Source organism: Mixophyes fleayi, chromosome 3 (genome assembly GCF_038048845.1).
Source record: "Mixophyes fleayi isolate aMixFle1 chromosome 3, aMixFle1.hap1, whole genome shotgun sequence".
Lineage (NCBI taxonomy): Eukaryota > Metazoa > Chordata > Amphibia > Anura > Limnodynastidae > Mixophyes > Mixophyes fleayi.
The window spans coordinates 252,758,717-252,777,887 of record NC_134404.1 but is presented as its reverse complement, the minus strand read 5'-3'; the positions used below and the strand labels follow the sequence as shown (position 1 = coordinate 252,777,887).

Genomic DNA, 19,171 nt, shown 5'->3' with positions numbered 1-19,171 from the left:
ATAGGAGCCCAGACTTACTGCAAGGAGGCTGCAGATGTCACATGGGTGTCTCCCTCCTTCTGTCTTTTGCTTGCGCTTCTATGGCATGCATATCTATACTTTTCCGTTCATAGTTCTTATTAGTGTATGTGCGCACAATTGTTCTACAAGGCTACACCTGTATCCAAACATTCACAATGAGAAGATGTACATATTACTACAATATACAGTATATTACAATATTGTTAGAAACCCCTCCAACCAGTACAGCAGTCTGCTCTGAAAGTCTGGTGTTCAATGTTGCCCATAGTGATGGGGACAGACTTGGACGCAGACTGACAGAGGGTCGTGAAATGTGTACCGGCTGGGGAGAACCCAGGAAAGCAGAGTGAAGTCCAGGCAAGGGTCGAGGGCCGGCAGCAGACAGCGTATCCAACAAACAAGCCGAGGTCAGGGGTCAAAAGCAAAACAGGCAGAGTCCAATAATCCAAGCAGGGGGTCATACACAGGGAATCAAACAGAGTATCCACAGGACAGGGACTAGGAAGCAGGAGCAGGTCAGCAAGACTGTAAGAGAGAAGCTATAACCGACAGTGAGGCTCAGATCTCGCTGCCTTAAATAGTACTAAGAGCCAATCAGGACAGAGGAGGACAGGGCTGACAATCAGCCTCAGGAGGCAGCTAATTAATTGCTAGCTAGAACTAGCATAGGTAATAACATAAACCAGGAAGCATGTATAAAAATATAAACTAACCAGTTTCAATCATATGAGAGCTCCCCCTGGTGTTGGAGGATGTCCCTACACCCTCCTACATCTATGCCACAAGGATAATAACAGAGCATAGAAACTAAAGCACGCGCGCGGCTGCTAATCCACTCCAGGATGCGGCGTACCGCCGCGGCTCGTGACAAATATATAGTATACTATATATTTTTTTAAAATTAAAAAACGAATATTAATCCAAAATAATACAATCATGGCCTTAAGTTTTGAGAATGACACAAGTATTGGTTTTCACAAAGTTTGCTGCTTCAGTGTATTTAGACCTTTTTGTCAGATGTTGCTATGGTATACTGAAGTAAAATTACAAGCATTTCATAAGTGTCACATTTTTATTGACAATTCCATTAAGTTTATGCAAAGAGTCAATATTTGCAGTGTTGACCCTTCTTTTTAAAGACTTCTGCAATTCGCCCTGGCATGCTGTCAATCAACTTCAGGGCCACATACTGACTGATGTTCGCCCATTCTTGCCTAATCAATGCTTGGAGTTTGTCAGAATTTGTGGGTTTTTGTTTGTCCATCCGCCTCTTGATTATTGACCACAAGTTCTCAATGGGATTAACGTCTGGGGAGTTTCCTGGCCATGGACCCAAAATTTAGATGTTTTGATCCCTGAGCCACTTAGTTATCACTTTTGCCTTATGGCAAGGTGCTCCATCATGCTGGAAAAGGCATTGTTCATCACCAAACTGTTCTTGAATGTTTGGGAGAAGTTGCTATTGGAGGATGTGTTGGTACCAATCTTTATTCATGGCTTTGTTCTTAGGCAAAATTGCGAGTGAGCCCACTCCCTTGTCTGAGAGGCAACCTCACACATTAATGGTCTCTGGATGCTTTACTGTTGGCATGACACAGGACTGATGGTAGTGCTCACTTTTCCTTCTCCGGACAAGCGTTTTTTCAGTTGCCCCAAACAATCTGACTGGGGTTCCATCAGAGAAAATGACTTTATCCCAGTCCTCAGCAGTACAATCCCTGTAGCTTTTGCAGAATATCAGTCTCCCTGATGTTTTTCCCAGAGAGAAGTGGCTTCTTGACATCAGGCCATCCTCCAAAAGTCTTTGCCTCACTGTACATGCAGATGCACTCACACCTGCCTGCTGCAGTTCCTGTGCAAGCTCTACATTGGTGATGCCCAGCTGAATCAACTTTAGGAGACGGTCCTGACGCTTGCTGGATGTTCTTGGGCGCATTGAAGCCTTTGTCACAACTATTGAACCTCTCTCCTTGAAATTCTTGATGATCCTATAAATGTTTGATTTAGATGCAAGTTTACTAGCAGCAATATCCTTGCCTGTGAAGCCCTTTTTGTGTGAAACAATGATGACAGCACATGTTTTCTTGCAGCTAACTATAGTTAACAGAGGAAGAACAATGATTTCAAGCACCAACCTCCTTTTAAAGCTTCCAGTCTGTTATTCTAAATCAAACAGCATGACAGAGTGATCTCCAGCCTTGTCCTCGTTAACACTCTCATCTGTGTTAACGAGAGAATCACTGACCTGATGTCAGCTGGTCCTTTTGTGGCAGAGCTGAAATGCAGTGGATTTCAGTTGTTTTTGGGATAAAGTTCATTGTCCTGGCAAATAAGGAATTAATTGCAATTCATCTGATCACTCTTCATGACATTCTGGAATATATGCAAATTGCCATCATAAAAACTGAGGCAGCAGACTTTGTGAAAAATAATATTTGTGTCATTCTCAAAACCTTTGCCCATGAGTGTATATGCAGATTGTTCAAAATTAATAAATATAAAAACATAACAGAAGAAAAGCACAGAAATAAATTTCCTGACAATCCTTTATGCCTCAAGAATCACAGAGACACATCTTACATCATTTGGAAAATTAGGCTAAGTATAGTGTGGGCCAATGGCTCTAAATCTTTTGCATTTTTTGACACACCAGCCCCTTTATTATAAAAAAATAATAATGACGTGGTAAGACATAATTTATGACCACTGAAAATGAGAAGTGTAAATTAGCAATTTTTAGGTATAGTACTGTGTATATATCTAATGCTCATACCAGCACAAATGTCTGTAGCATGATTTAACAATTTTTGAATACTATTCAATTTATTTACAGTACAACAAATAGGAAAATGTGGGCTGAGCAGATACAGAAGGCTATCTCCAGATCTCATCGATACATATTGTTGACCTTCGGGCAACTTGTAGGAGTCTGCCTGTTTATTTTTGTAAGGCCATATCACATGCCTTTCATCAGGTAGTGTATCTTTATAACAGCTAATATCGCATGTGTTGTTTGTTATTGAAGTATATGTAAATATTTAATAATTACTTCAACATTTTCTACTTTGAATAGAAAAACAGGTGACTATATTTCTGGATGAGATAAGTTGGTAATGCAAATTTTCTGCACAGTACCATGCATTTGTTATGGAAACAAATGAATGGATACATGGTGCTGTGAATGGACCTGATTCCTCTTGGGGGGCTAATTCGGGAGGTAAAGTGATTTATGGGTTTCAGGATAAACGGATTTTAGACCGGTCAGAAGAGATATCCTGCAGGTTGTCAAAGAGAAATGGTAAAGTGCAAGCATAGTCGGGTGAATAGGCAGAATCAGGGCCGGCAAAGAAAAATGTAGTCATTTATTAAAGCTTGGTCATTAATGGTAATCAGACACTGAAGTGTATTGCTCCCAGGAACCATGGAACAGTACCTATAATGGGGCAGTTAGCTGACCACACTTCCAGTTTAATAACAACCCCCAACCAGAAGATGATAATATTCAGGTGAAGGTGTGTAAGTCATTGTAGTTAAGGACATATGCCATCGTAGTACTGACCTCTATGTTTGAGGGGCTTGTCTCCAACATAATTTCCAGCCATTATAATTGAGGGTTGCATGACTAGTTGTGCCAAAGTGGATACAGAGCCAAGTGTGTAGAAACAAAGGTACGTGACAATGAACATGCCCAAAGGGACTCAGCACAGGAGGCACTTCAGAGGAATGAGCCTATTGTATGACACATAATACATAATGCCAGAACAAGCCAAAGGTTAGTCTACTGGATTAGTTACTCTGTAACTCTATTCCTATTTTTACCTATTGAAATGAACATTGGGTGTAATGAAACAGTAGCAGCAGATAGGTAAAATTATTTATGGTCCATGTGGCTACAAGCAGGATGAACTTTATAGTTTAAAAAAAATAAAACATTTGTCCACAAATAATTTTAATGGCTATTGAAGATTATATTATATTGTGTATATATTATAGATATTACAAGCTTTCATGACACAAAGGCTCTTGTAATAAATTATCATCTTGTTAGGTTAACATTATTATTATTATTATTATTATTATTACTTATAAATACTTCTTAAATTTGCTATATATTCCCAGTAAGTAGTTTTCGATTTAAAATATGCACAATTTATATATTTGCTTTGTAATATGTGTAAACTGTAGACTGGAATTTCAGATGCAAAATAATTTAACAGGATGTATAGTGAGCCCATACTACTGTATATGGTTAGTAGTCCAGTTTCTCAGTATACTTCTGTCCGGTTATTTTTCTGACAGAGATTTGGCTATGGACACTGTTAAGACTGGCATGGGAGGAAAAGCTGGGAACAAAGGAGCAGTGGCCATACGCTTCCAGTTCTACAGTACAAGTTTTTGCTTTATATGTAGTCACTTTACTGCTGGGCAAACCCAGGTAAAAGAACGGAATGAGGATTACAAAGAGATCACCCAGAAAATAAGCTTCCCCTTGGTGAGTGATATGTAGTACAATCCAGACATCGGATGACTGAACTTTTTTATTTTTGAGTTATCTTTTTCCTTGTTTTATTGGAGAGACCCGCCAAGCTGTGTTATGGACCAGGAATTCAGTTATGTTTTGCGATAGAAGAATGTTTACTAAACAATGCATCAGATCTCAGCAAAATTATCCTTTTTTTTTATATTGCAACTGAAATAATTTTTTATTTATAGACTGTTTTGGTAGTTTGTTATTCATCTCTTTTCTTTGATCCCTTACAGAAAGGCAATAGAAATAGTATTTCCAAATAGCAATGAATAGTGTTAGTATTGTGTTATGTTTGCCACCAATAAAATAAGGAAAACATAAAACACAATTAGCTGCAGTAATGTAGATCATACTTGCCAACTCTCCCGGAATGTCTGGGAGACTCCCGCATTTTGCGAGAGTCTCCCAGACTCCCGGGCGAGTGTGGCAAAATCCTAGTGAAGTGCGCAGAAAAAGGTCACAAACGCCGCGGTTCACCAGGAATCCCCGGCTGTCAAATGACGCGTTTTGCGTCATGACGTCACGAGGGCGGGTCCAAAATTACGTGGATTTTGGAGGCCCGCCCCCCATGACGCCCACCTTCCCCGCAGGCTCCTGGATACATTGTAAAGTTGGTAAGTATGATGTAGATAACACTGTATAAATAAATAATACAACATCACAAATTTATTTTTTTACATTGAATTATACTAAAATTAGACATTGTGATATTTACATGTTTGCAATTCTTGCAATGCCAGTCATTATCGCTGTTTTTTTATTTGCTCCAGGGAAGAAATGTTTTTTCACATGATTATGTATTCTGGTGTGGAGATTTTAATTTTCGGTTAGATCTCACATATGAAGAAGTTTTCTATTTTATTAAACGTCAGGACTGGAAAAAACTGTTTGAATTTGATCAACTTCAACTGCAAAAGTCCTGTGGAAAAGTATGTATTACGTTAAAGAAAAATAGCTTTCCAGGTTACAGAATTGTTACACTTTTTAATGCATGACTTTAAAATCTAGGCTGCGCAAATATGTTATATTAACTGTATCTTTCAGTTCCTTACAGTCAGGACTATAGAGAAACGTCAAGCACATAGAAGCAAATATATACCAATGAACATTTATCAGTAGGATACTAATAGAATATTAGACCTTGTGGATGACCTGGGGAAAGGGATTACTCAGCAAAGAGTTTTGGGATCAGTGAGAAATTGTGTGCCAAAAATTAGAGGTTAATAGCAGGCTTCATAGAGTCAAACATTAGGGTCCTGGTTCATTAAGGAAAGGAAAGCAAAGAAATTAGTAACTTTGAACCTTGGCAAAATCATGTTGCAATGCAAGGGGTGCAAATGAGTGTATTATTTTGCACATGAGGAAAATACTGGCTGTTTTTTCCTGTAGGATGCAAATACTTGATAGCTTTATTTTTATACTGACATTAAGGGGTATATTTACTAAACTGCTGGTTTGAAAAGTGGATATGTTGCCTTTAGCAACCAATCAGATTCTAGTTATCATTTATTTAGTACATTCTACAACATGACAGCTAGAATCTGATTGGTTGCACATTTTAAATTTAGTTCCCCCTCCAATACAACATGGTTTTACCAAGGTCCAAAGTTACTCATTTTCTTTGCTTTCCTTTCCTTAATAAATCCGGTTCTAGATAATTATATTTTGTCTTACTAAGTTAAGATTATAAAGAGAAACACATCTTATGTGTTTTTCATGCTGACTAGTGTGTTTACTTGAATATTACATTTTCATTTCCATTATTTATGTTCTATAAATAGGCTATTTTTTCTTTTATTATTTTTTAAGATTTGTAAATACCTAATGATCATTGTTTATTCAGCAATATGCTTCACAATATTGCCAAGTCCACAGTAAAGGGCTTCATTGTGAAGATAGTACTGTATAAATGTTATGCTCAACACTCCTTTATGAAGGTGGAACATAACAGAAGGTCAGTTTACTTGGGGAAATAGTAGCGTGTGTATGTGTAAATAGTTGTTAATATGAGCAAAAAGTCTGCATGAATTGTATTCTTATAAATCTCAATATTTCCATAATTTCTCAGGGTAATTAGTCTCTCTTCTAAGATTGGGTCAGCTTGGTCTTTTAGGATCACCTATACTGAAATATCCATGTCAAAGGGTACTCCTTTGCAAGCTACTGTTTACAGGAACTGTATATTCACATGGCTTGATATTTGTTTAATGGTTAAAATAAAAATTATGTTGGGAATTAATAGTCTGGCCTTCTCCAGAAATCAATGTATAATTTGAGATGTTATCTATAAAACTGTTGTTGAGCTGAAGTAGCTGATGATAACCTGGTAACTAACTAAGCTATACTGTGACACAACCTGGATTTTACTCTCTACCCTGGAGAGAGAGAGAGAGAAGTAATGTACTGTAACATTGCTTGGTGTACCATTCTCATTCAAATCAGACACATTAGCATAGTATGAAAGTAGCACCAACATAATGCCACTAGATGGTTTGTCATTTTCTTAGTGAATAATAAAACATTAAGTGCAAGGTTTGTAGCGAGAGTCACGAAGTGCAATAAATGCATACATTAGCAACATAACCTTTCTAAGCAACATAACTGATAAGAGCTTGGCAAGTATGACAAGAAAAGTATTCTGTACTGTTTATTATTATAGGTAAAGGTTTAAGTGTTGCATGAAGGAAGCACTGAGGCAGCTATGTTGTGGAAAATTTGAGGGAAATTTTTAGTTTCACCATGAACATTACAATATTCAAAACTATATCATCATCATCAACATTTATTTATATAGCGCCAGCAAATTCCGTAGCGCTTTACAATTGGGAACAACATGGATAAGACAATACTGGGTAATACATACAGACAGAGAGGTAAGAGAACCCTGCTCGCAAGCTTACAATTTATAGGACAATGGGAGTTAGAAACACAAGGGCATGTGCTACATCATATTGCACAATGGACCAGCTAGAATGCAAAAGTAAAAGTATTGAGTGGGCTGTGTGTGTTGCAGTGTTGGTCAGAGGGTTGTTGTCTTGCGTTAGCAGTGTAGAGGATGGTAATAGGGTAATCTAGGGAAATTAAGATGGTGGTTGAGGAATATCAAAGAAGGGTTTTCAGTGAACGCTTGAAGGTTTGAAGACTAGAGGAAAGTCTTATTGTGCGTGGGAGGGAATTCCACAAAGTGGGTGCAGCCCGGAAAAAATCCTGTAACCGAGAATGGGAGGATGTGATGAGAGGGAAGGAGAGACAGAACAGAGGTGTCGAGTAGGGAGATATTTCGAGACAAGTGAGGAAATGTATGTCGGTGCAATTTTGTTGATGCCCTTGTATTTTAGTAGAAGAATTTTATATTGGATTCGTTGATATACAGGCAGCCAATGTAGAGACTGACAGAGTGGCTCAGCAGAGGAATAACCGTTAGTAAGGAAAACCAACCTAGCCGCTGCGTGCAAAATAGATTGTAGGGGTTCAAGTCTGACTTTGGAAGACCAGTAAGGAGGGAATGCAATAGTCGATGCGGGAGATGATGAGTGCATGAATTAATGTTTTTGCGGTGTGTTGTGTCAGATATGTGCGTATTCTGGAAATGTTCTTTAGGTGTATGTAACATGATTTAGATATAGAGTTGATGTGGGGAATAAACGACAGTTGTGAGTCAAGGATTACACCTAGGCAACGAGCTTGTGGGGTGGAATTTATGGTCATGTTATCAATAGAAATGTCAGGCAGGAAGGTTCTGTTTTTGGGTGGGAATATTATTAATTCAGTTTTTGAAAGATTGAGTTTGAGTTGGTGAGAAGACATCCAAGAGGAAATGGCAGAAAGACAGTCAGTAACGCGAGACAACACAGATGGTGAAAGATCAGGAGAGGATAGATAAATTTGTGTATCATCCGCATAGAGATGATACTGAAATCCAAAGGAGCTTATTAGTTTTCCAAGAGAAGTGGTGTAGATAGAGAATAGCAGAGGACCTAGGACTGAGCCTTGTGGTACTCCAACTGATAAAGGATGTGGAGCAGAGGTGGATCCAGAGAAATTAACACTGAAAGAGTGATTAGATAGGTAGGACGAGAACCAGGATAGGACAGTGCCTTCAAGACCTAGGGATTGTAGCGTTTGTATGAGGAGAGAGTGGTCAACAGTGTCAAATGCAGCAGAGAGATCCAGGAGAATTAGAAGAGAGTAATGGTTATTATTTTTTGCTGTGATCAAATCATTGACAACCTTGGTCAGCGCAGTCTCTCTGGAGTGTTGAGAGCGAAAGCCTGACTGCAGAGGATCCAATAGGTTGTTTGCTGTAAGAAAGTGTGTGAGGCGAGTGTAGGCAATTCTCTCGAGAAACTTGGAGGGGCGTGGGAGTTGGGAGATGGGGCGGTAATTTACGAGAGAGTTAGGGTCAGAATTCTGTTTTTTTAAATGTGAGTAATCACTGCATGCTTGAATAGTGATGGGAAAATACCAGTAGAAAGAGATAGATTACTGATTTTAGTTAGAGGGGGAATGAGCACAGGAGACAGGGACATATCAATTTGTGAGGGAATGGGATCAAGAGGACAGGAGGTAGAGTAGAAAGATGAGAAGAGAGTAGAAACTTCCTCTTCATTTGTCGGATCAAATGAAGAGAGAGTGTCAGAGGGTGCTACAAAGTAATTGAGCCGATTGCTTGTCGAGGGAGATTATGCCATTTCAAGCCTGATCTTATCAATTTTGTCCTTGAAATAGGAAGCAAGATCCTGTGCACTGATGTTAGTTGGAGGATTTGGGGCAGGATGATTCAGAAAAGAGTTAAATGTGTTAAAAAGGCGTTTGGCGTTAGAAGCCTGAGCATAGATGAGAGATTGAAAGTACGCTTGTTTAGCAGTGTCCAGAGCATTTCTATAGGAGTGGTAGATATCAGTATATGTGATGAAATCATTAGAGGCACAAGATTTACGCCAGTGACGTTCTGCTTTACGAGAAAGTTTTTGTAGAGTTCGTGTTACTGTAGTGTGCCACGGTTGGCAACGAATTATACGCAGAGTATGTAGTGTCGCTGGAGCCACTTGATCCAGGGCAGTTGCTACGGTTTGATGAAAATGGGGTACTGCCATATCAGGGGAGGAGAATGTAGAATTTGGGGAGAGAAGGTGTTGGAGAGAGGTGGAAAACTGTTGAAAATCAATAGAGTTGAAATTCCTGCGGTTGTGAGGAGGCTTGGAAGAGTTTGACACTAGGGAGAGTAAAGAACTGGGGGTGAGTGAGTAGCTAATAAGGTGATGATCCGAGAGGGGGAAAGGAGTGTTAAGGAAATGAGAAACTGAGCATAGTCTAGAGAAAACAAGATCAAGACAGTGGCCATCCTGATGAGTAGCGGATTCAATCCACTGGGAGAGGTCAAGTGAGGAGGTTAGAGAGAGTAGTTTGGAAGCAGCATTGGAACGTGGATTAGAAATAGGGATGTTAAAATCACCCATGATGATGGTGGGGATATCAGTAGATAAGAAGTGAGGGAGCCATGCAGAGAAGTGTTCAAGAAATTGTTGGTGTGGACCAGGGGGGGCGATAGATGACAGCAACACGCATAGAGAATGGGTTAAAAATCCTAACAGCATGTACTTCAAAAGATGTGAACGTGAGTGATGGGACACTTGGTAGAACTCTGATTGTGCACTGTGGGGAGAGAAGTAGTCCTTGTCTGCCTCCCGGTCTGGGGTTGTGGGTGAAATGGAGACCACCATGTGAAAGGGCTATAGGTGAGGCAGTGTCTGATTGCGTGAGCCATGTTTCTGTTATTGCTAGAAGGTTGAGGTTGTTTGAGAGGAAGAGATCATGAATGGAGGTAAGTTTGTTACAAACAGAACGTGCATTCCAAAGGGCGCATTTAAAGGACTTTGGAAGAGATGGGAGACAGGTTATGCGTTTAAGGTTTGCTGGATTTCTGTAGTTTTCAGATATATGCGTGTGGGAGAATTGAGGGGGACCTGGATTAGGTGATATATCACCAGCTAATAAAAGCAGGGAGGAAGAAAGGTAGGAAAGATGATTGTAAGATGTGTGTTTTTTTAGCTTCTGGCGGCAGGGTGCGGCTGTTAAAGTTATTGAATTTAAATATAGCGCCAACATATTCTATAGCACTTTGCAATTGGGGACTAACACAGTAATAAACAAGCTGGGTAAAACAGACAAAGAGGTGAGAGAGCCCTGCTTGCAAGCTTACAATCTATGGGACAATGGTAGTTGGATACATGAGATTGTCTACATATTGCATTTCGGTCCAGCCAGATTGCAAAGGTAAAAAGAAAACAAGAACACAAAAAGGGATTAGTATGCTATATGATCCACTCACACAGCAATGTTAGTCAGAAGGTTGCTATCTTGTGTGGATTGTGTAACAGATGGTAATAGGGTAATCTAGTGAGGTTAAGAGGGTGGTTGAGGAATATTATAAGCTTGATTGAAGAGGTGGGTTTTCAGAGAACGCTTGAAGATTTGAAGACTAGAGGAAATTCTTTTTATGCAAGGGAGGGAATTCCATAGAGTAGGAGCAGCCCGAAAAAAGTTCTGTAACCGGGAATGGGAGGATGTAATAAGAGTGAATGAGAGATGCAGATCTTGTGCATAACGGAGTTGTCAAGTTGGGGGGATATTTTGAGACAAGTGAGGAGATGTATGTTGGTGCAGCTTTGTTGATGGCTTTGTAGGTTAGCAGGGATGGACTGGTCATCTGGCACTGCTGGCAAATGCCAGAAGGGCAGATGGCTAGATGGGCTGATCTGTCCACCCAAGCAGCAGCACCTCCCGGCAGCACATTTTTTTTCCCAACTGGGCGGCACGTGCATGCGCGCTACCGCTTGAGGGGGCACAAACCCCGGGACTTCCTATGTCAGGTCCAAGATCCTCTCAAAGTGGGACAGTGTAGTGGCTGGCCCTCCTCCGGGACCAACCTCCTTCACCCTTCCCCAATGTATAGCCTCCTCCTATCCTGTCGGAAACAGGAGTCACATGGGATGTGCACCACATGACAGGTGCCGTCCCATGTGACCAGAGCAGCACCAGAGGCAGACAGAAGAGTCTCATAAACAGCGTAGAAGGAAAATGGTACGTGTGAGGGAAGAAGGGGGGGATGTATGTTATTATAATGTATGAGGGGGGGATGTTAATATAATGTGTGAGGGAGGGGGGTATGTTATTAAAATGTAGGAGGGAGTCTTAATACAGTCATGGCCAAAAGTTTTGAGAATGACACACATATTGGTTTTCACAAAGTTTGTTGCTTCACTGTTTTTAGACCTTTTTGTCAGATGTTGCTATGGTATACTGAAGTAAAATTATAAGCATTTCATAACTGTCAAAGGCTTTTATTGACAATTGCATTAAGTTTATGCAAAGAGTCAATATTTGCAGAGTTGACCCTTCTTTTTGAAGACCTCTGCAATTCGCCCTGGCAAGCTGTCAATCAACTTCTGGGCCACATACTGATTGATGGCCACACATTCTTGGAGTTTGTCAGAATTTGTGGGGTTTTGTTTGTCCACCCACCTCTTGCGGATTTACCACAAATTCTCAATAGGATCAAGGTCTGGGGAGATTCCTGGCCACGGCCCCAAAATTTCGATGTTTTGATCCCCGAGCCACTTAGTTATCACATTTGCCTTATTGCAAGGTGCTCCATCATGCTGGAAAAGGCATCGTTCTTGGATGGTTGGGAGAAGTTGTTCTTGGAAGATGTATTGTTACCATTCTTTGTTCAGGCTGTGTTCTTAGGCAAAATTGTAAGTGAGCCCACTCCCTTGGCTGAGAAGCAACCCCACACATGAATAGTCTCAGGATGCTTTACTGTTTGCATGACACAGGACTGATGGTTGCGTTCACCTTTCCTTCTTCGAACAAGCGTTTTTCCAGATGCCCCAAACAATCTGAAAGGGGATTTATCAGAGAAAATGTCCTCAGCAGTCTAATCCCTGTACCTTTTGCAGAATATCAGTCTGTCCCTGTTGTTTTTCCCAGAGAGAAGTGGCTTCTTTGCTGGCACCAGGCCATCCTTCAAAAGTCTTCACCTCACTGTGCTTGCAGATGCACTCACACCTGCCTGCTTCCATTCCTGAGCAAGCTCTGCACTGGTGGTGCCCCGATCCCGCAGCTGAATGAACCTTAGGAGACTATCCTGGCGCTTGCTGTACATTCTTGGGCATCCTGATGCTTTCTTTACAACTGTTGAACTTCTCTCCTTGATTTAGGTGCAATTTTACTATATCCTTGCCTGTGAAGCCCTTTTTGTGCAAAACAATGATGACTGCGCGTGTTTCCTTGCAGCTGACCATGGTTAACAGAGGAAGAACAATGATTTCAAGCACCAACCTCCTTTTAAAGCTTCCAATTTGTTATTTTAACTCAATCAGCATGACAGAGTGATCTCCAGCCTTGTCCTCATCAACACTCTCACCTGTGTTAACGAGAGAATCACTGACTGGATGTCAGCTGGTCCTTTTGTGGCAGGGCTGAAATGTAGTGGAAATGTGTTTTTTGGGATAAAGTGTCATGGCAAAGAGGGAAATTAATTGCATTTCATCTGTTCACTCTTCATGACATTCTGGCATATATGCAAATTGCCATCATAAAAACTGAGGAAGTAGACTGTGAAAAATAATTGTTTTTCAAACCTTTTGGCCATGACTGTATAATGTTTGATGTAAGCAAGTAGGGAGTCTTAATATAATGTTTGATGGGAGTGGGGGCTTAATATAATGGGGGTCGGAGATAGGCTATTAATTTAATGGAGTGTAGGTGGGGGCTAATTCTATAATGAATGCTATTTTATCTGTGGGGTGTTGGGGCAATTTAATTTAATAGTGGGGTGTATTAATTTAAGATGGAGTGATGGGACCTTTATTGCTGGGGTGGTTTGGGACTATTGATTGAATGTGGGGCTGAGTTTGAAAAGGAGGGCTATTTATTAAAGGTGAATATGAATTATTTAAGGTTGGGGATGGTTGTGGGAAATGATTATATTTATTATACATAAATGCTATTAATTTATTGCTCGGGCTGTTTGGAGGGAGGGAAATAGGTATATTTATTAAATGTGCATACCATTAATTTAATGTTGGGGCTGGTAGAAGAGAAAAAGATCTATTTATCATATGTGAATACTATTATTTTAATGTTGAGGCTGGAGAGAGGCATAATTATTAAACGTAGGTGCCTTTGATTTAAAGCCTGGGCTGGTTGGAGTTTTCTGAATTTCATGTGCCTATTTTTTTTCCAAATAGGGTCCCCAACATTGCAGGATCCAGATAAGCAGCAATTGATCTAAACATAGGTGCTGAAAGTCGGTGGTAATCGTAAAAACGATTACCACAACCCCGACAATAACAATACCTATAAAGAAACAGATTTTTTTTAAAAAACTACATCAGTATAAACAGACTTACCTACAAAGCGACGCTGCAGATTTCCGATGGGTGGATGATACACACCGCAACTAATTCCGACGACAGACCTCTCCGGCACTTGATTTCCGCGTCACTCAACAGTGAGACCTAGGTAACTTCTTACTTTAAAGCGGCAGTGTCGGGACCCCGCAGGTTAAGGACCCTGCAGGTTGTGGTCGAGGGAGGAGGTTAGAGAGGTTTGAATGCAGCTTTGGAAGGTGGATTATCAATGGGGATGTTGAAATCACCCAGGATGATGGTGGGGATGTCTGAAGATAAGAGCCATACAGAGAAATCCTCAAGAAATTGTTGGTGCGCTCCAGGGGGGCGACAGATCACCGCAACACACATAGAAAATGGATTAAAGATCCGTATACCATGTACTTCAAAAGATGTAAACGTGAGTGATGGGACATTTGGTAGAGCTGTGAATGTGCATGATCGGGAGAGAAGTAGTCCAACCCCAAATCCTTGTCTGCCTCTAGGTCTGGAGGTGTGGTTGAATTGGAGGCCACCATGTGAAAGGGCTGAAGGTGTAGCTGTGTCTCATTGCGTAAGCCATGTTTCATTTATTGCCAGAAGGTTGAGGGTGTTTGAGAGGAAGAAGTCATGTATGAAGGTAAATTTGTTACAAACAGAGCGTGCATTCCAAAGGGCACATTTAAAGGACTTTGGAAGAGAGGGGAGGCAGGTGATGCGTTTGAGGTTTGCTGCATTGCGGTAGTGTTCTGATATATATGTGTGTGTGAGGAGCGTGGGGGACCTGGATGAGGTGATATATCACCAGCTTATAAAAGCAGAGAGAGAGAAAGATAGGTAAGAGGATTGTAAGATGTGTGAACTTTTATTTTCTAGCGACAGGTGGAGGCTATACCAGTTAGCGATAATAAATAGAGGTGAGTGGAGTAATGAAGGTACAATGTGGACAAATGTGTGTGTTGGAGGAAGAATGAAAGATGATTTAGTCCTAAAGATAATGCTATGAAAGGACAGTAAGAAAAGCAATTTGTTAAACATTGTGAATCAAGATTAAAAAGACACAAAGTTGAGGGAATTTGAAGAAATACCTATTTGCAATGGTCAGTGTAGTTAGAGAAATAGTGCAGAATTAGAGCTAGTTAGTGTTAGTCAGAGTTAGACTGCAGCAGATATAGCTTATTCCTTGATGTCATCAGATGTTGTCCAATGTTTGTCCAACTGTTGTCTAACTGCTTTTCGTTCACATCATGAGAAAACTCAGTGCAGAAAACACACATCAAACCCCACATACTTCACCCTATAGATTGAAGCCAAGATATAGTCATGCTAATATATGAGGTATACAATCTGTATTTGGTATATCAAGTGTAGAATCCATATTAGACCTTTTTAATTATTTTCTCGGTAGATATTCAAAGACTTCTATGAAGGTACCATCCACTTTGGACCAACTTACAAATATGACATTGGTTCACAAGCTTACGATACAAGTGAAAAGTGCAGAACCCCAGCTTGGACAGATAGAGTATTATGGTGGAGAAAGAAATTACCATTTGAGAAATCAGGTACCTGTTACTTACTTTAAGATTAGATAATTGCAGTCAATGTTTCAGGGAGTCTAAAAAATGAAATCTTCTTACATACTTGTATAGTATTGGTGGTAGCTCTTAAATATAAATTTGTATTTTTGTTTTAGTCCTTCGTTAGTAAGAATATTAAGGGACTGGTGAAAGGAATCAAAAATACAGGTTATTTTATAGCACAAAAATAATCAGTAATGTAACAAATGCCTAAAAATATATATTGGTAGTTTTGGTCTGTTTCTCAGTCGGATTTTGTTAATTCACATTGACGAGTCCACTTTAATAGTTTTAGAGCTTCAGCATCTAACGATAAAAGAAAAATTCCTTCAGAAACTAAATAAATAGTTTTCAGTGAAGTTAAAATAATAAACAATATGCTGTTTTGTGGCAAGCTACAATGAATTGTCATATGTTTTATCCATGGTATAAATTATTGTTTTACAAGAGTAATCATATGCCAGTTTTTATAAGGGGTAGAACCTGCGTTGCTTCTGCAATGATAAATTGTCTGTACAACGTAATTTTTACTAAACATCGTACCCTAACATCTTCTATTGCATATCTTTAAAATACAGCTGGGGACATTAATCTTCTAGACAATGATCTGGATTTCAGCACTGGAATAAAGCACACATGGACTCCTGGTGCACTCATGTACTATGGTAGAGCAGAGATTCCAGCATCTGATCACAGGTACTCAATCTCCTTTAGATTGTGGCACTGCAACTACATACACTATATGGACACAAGTATTTGGCCACACCTGTTAATTATTGAATTGTGGTGTTTTAATCAGACCCATTGCCAGAGGTGTATAAAATCAAGCACCTAGCCATGCAGTCTCCATATGCAAATATTTGTGATACAAAATGGGTAGTTCTGAAGAGCTCAGTGAATTCAAATGTGGTACTGTGATAGGATGCCACCTTTGCAATGAGACGGTTCGTGAAATTTCATCCCTGCTTTATATTCCATGGTCAACTGTAAGTGATATTATTAGAAAGTGCTAATGCTTAGAAACAACAGCAACAGCCACGACGCGGAAGACCGCGTACAATCACTGAGTGGGGTCAATGACTACTAAGGAGCATGGTGTGTAAAAGTCACCAACGCTCTGCTGATTCCATAGCTGAAGAGTTCCAAACTTCCACTAGCATTAATGTAAGCACAAAAACTGTGTGGCGGGAGCTTAATGGAATGGGTTTCCATGGATGAGCAGCTGCTTGCAAGCCTTACATCAATGGCAAGAGTCGGATGGAGTGGTGAAAACCACACCAACACTGGACTGTGGAGCAGTGGAAACATGTTCTGTGGAGTGACAAATCACGCTCTCTGGCAGTCAGATGGGCAAGTCTGAGTTTGGCGGATGCCGGGAAAACGGTACCTGCCTGACTGCATTATGCCAACCGTGAAGTTTGGTGGAGGAGGGATAATGGTATGGTGCTGTTTTTCAGGATTTGGGCTAGGCCCCTTATCTCCAGTGAAGGCAATCCTAATGCTTCAGCATACCAAGTGATTTTGGACAATGCTATGCTTCCAACTTTGTGGCAACAGTTTGAGGAAGGCCCTTTTCTATTCCAACATGACTGTGTCCCAGTGCACAAAGCAAGGACTACAAAGACATAGTTTGATGAGTTCGGTGTAGAAAAACTTCACTGGCTCACACATAGCCCCTATCTCAACCCCATCAAAGACCTTTGGAATGAACAGAAACGGAGATTGCGAGCCAGGCTTTTTCATCCAACATCAGTGCCTGATTTCATAAATGCTCTACAGAATGAATGGGAACAAATTCCAGAAGCTTTCTTGGAAGGCTTCTGGAAAGCCTTCCAAGAAGAGTAGAAGCTGTTATCGCTGCAAAAGGGGGACCAACTTCATATTAAAGTATACGTATTTTAACACAATTTCATTACACTCCCTGTTGGTGTAATGGTCAAGCGTCCGAATGCTTTTGTCCATATAGTGTATGTTTAACTTTTAAAAAAATATATATTTAAAAATGTTGAACTTTTTTCGTTACAAAGTACAATAAGGATGCTTTCAGTATTTTATTCTGTTTTATTTTTTAATACTGTTGTGTATAGATGTGTAGGGTGAGAGTTGCTTTGCCTCTATCTGCCTACTGAACTATTCTCATCTGGCTGTGTTAGTTCATTGTAATTTTGTTCACATTTGTGTGCTAAAGTATGCAATTATATTTTCTGCGTATTTTAGATTATTGAATGTATATTAGAAGGGTTTATTTTTAAATGTCGTCAAGTAGAAGGGTTAATCAGAAATAAGAGAGGACAATGGGTCTGGGCTCAACAAGGAGAGTAAGCAAACTGCTTATCATCCTCTTTTGTCCTCTGGTCAACAAGGACATGGCCCAGGCTCCTAGACACCCTCTCCCCAGGAAAGATTCTGGCACACTCCAGGGTTAGCCGGTCGTATTACCACCAATCACCAGCAAGTTACGAGTGACAGAATCTTGTGTGGTGACTAGCAACTGCTCTTCTGTCACGTGCCTATGCTGTGCTTCTAGGGAATTTTTCTGTCTGTTTTGCCATCTATTGAATAAACCACAGTTTTGTTGCAACAATTCGCCTAGGTGATTTTTGAACGAACCCACCCAGACACACGGTCCTCATAACAATTTACACAGATAAAACTTTGCTAACACATATCACACAAATGTAATTGAATATTAGACAAATGTATGCAATCATGCAGCCTTTTTTTTACAGGCAGTTCAATACATAACGCTTCTTCTCTTTCCCAGGTGATTTGATAAAACACACTCCCTTCTCTATCTTTCCTCCATTTTAACACAAATGTAGAATACAAATTACACTCTGCTGCTCCATCTCTTCTTAGGCATAAGCATACAGTCACTTTAATAAAAACTGGCTCCTCAACACACAGTTATAGGCTTTCCCACAGATAGCAGATAATGTCATAGAGTTTGGTGCAATTTTTTCTCAGTTTTAAACTCAGTATCTGTCCCCTAACTATCTGCCCCTACACTTCACCGTTGTTATTATATCACAGTCCTGCAAAAGGGTATTATACAATATTCTTCAGGTCTCCCCACCTGATCCCTACCTGCCTAGTAACACAATACTTAGTCCAAGCAAAGCAAATAATAAGGTTACTTTATCCCCACTGGTCTCCAGTACCTGCATCCAAGATGGCTTCTTTCTGTTCAGGTGTCCGGTAAGCTCTCTCACTAGGAATCTTTTTCCACTTGCGTCTTTCCCTCTATGGGGTTTCTCTTTCACTCAGACCTCAGTTCAGCGCTCCAGTTGTCTTGCTGCAGAGTCCCCCCACTGCCGTTTGTAACTGCTCCTTCACAAGCTCCTCCCCTCTGCATGCTGGGACATGTAGTTCTTTGCCTGCTGGGGAGGCATTCAAAGTGTGTGTGGCACGCTTGTGTCGTCGGCGCCAGCCTTGACTTGGCTTGCACCTGACTACTCTTGAATTACTATTTGTGGTTAGATGTGTGTATATTATACTGCATGTATTAGATTTCAACTAAACATAACAGTTTTGGTAGTCCAGACTTAAATCTTATTGAAATTCTGGGTGGAGATCGCAAGCATGCAATAAGTTCTAAGAATATATCTGAATTGTTCTGCAATTAAGAATGGTAAAAGTTCCTAAAA

The 19,171-nt window shown here is 40.2% G+C and overlaps 1 protein-coding gene across 3 annotated transcripts in view; it reads left to right on the top strand.

Annotated features, from left to right (window-relative positions):
- Window positions 1–19,171, top strand: part of SYNJ2 (synaptojanin 2) — a 183,554-nt gene that overhangs the window by 115,020 nt on the left and 49,363 nt on the right. For all 3 annotated transcript variants that reach the window (XM_075203410.1, XM_075203409.1, XM_075203411.1), the window contains exons 14-18: window positions 2,855–2,995; window positions 4,321–4,513; window positions 5,320–5,478; window positions 15,353–15,509; window positions 16,103–16,220. In XM_075203410.1, coding sequence (XP_075059511.1) covers window positions 2,855–2,995; window positions 4,321–4,513; window positions 5,320–5,478; window positions 15,353–15,509; window positions 16,103–16,220 — 768 coding nt within the window. The remainder of the gene's footprint in view (window positions 1–2,854; window positions 2,996–4,320; window positions 4,514–5,319; window positions 5,479–15,352; window positions 15,510–16,102; window positions 16,221–19,171) is intronic.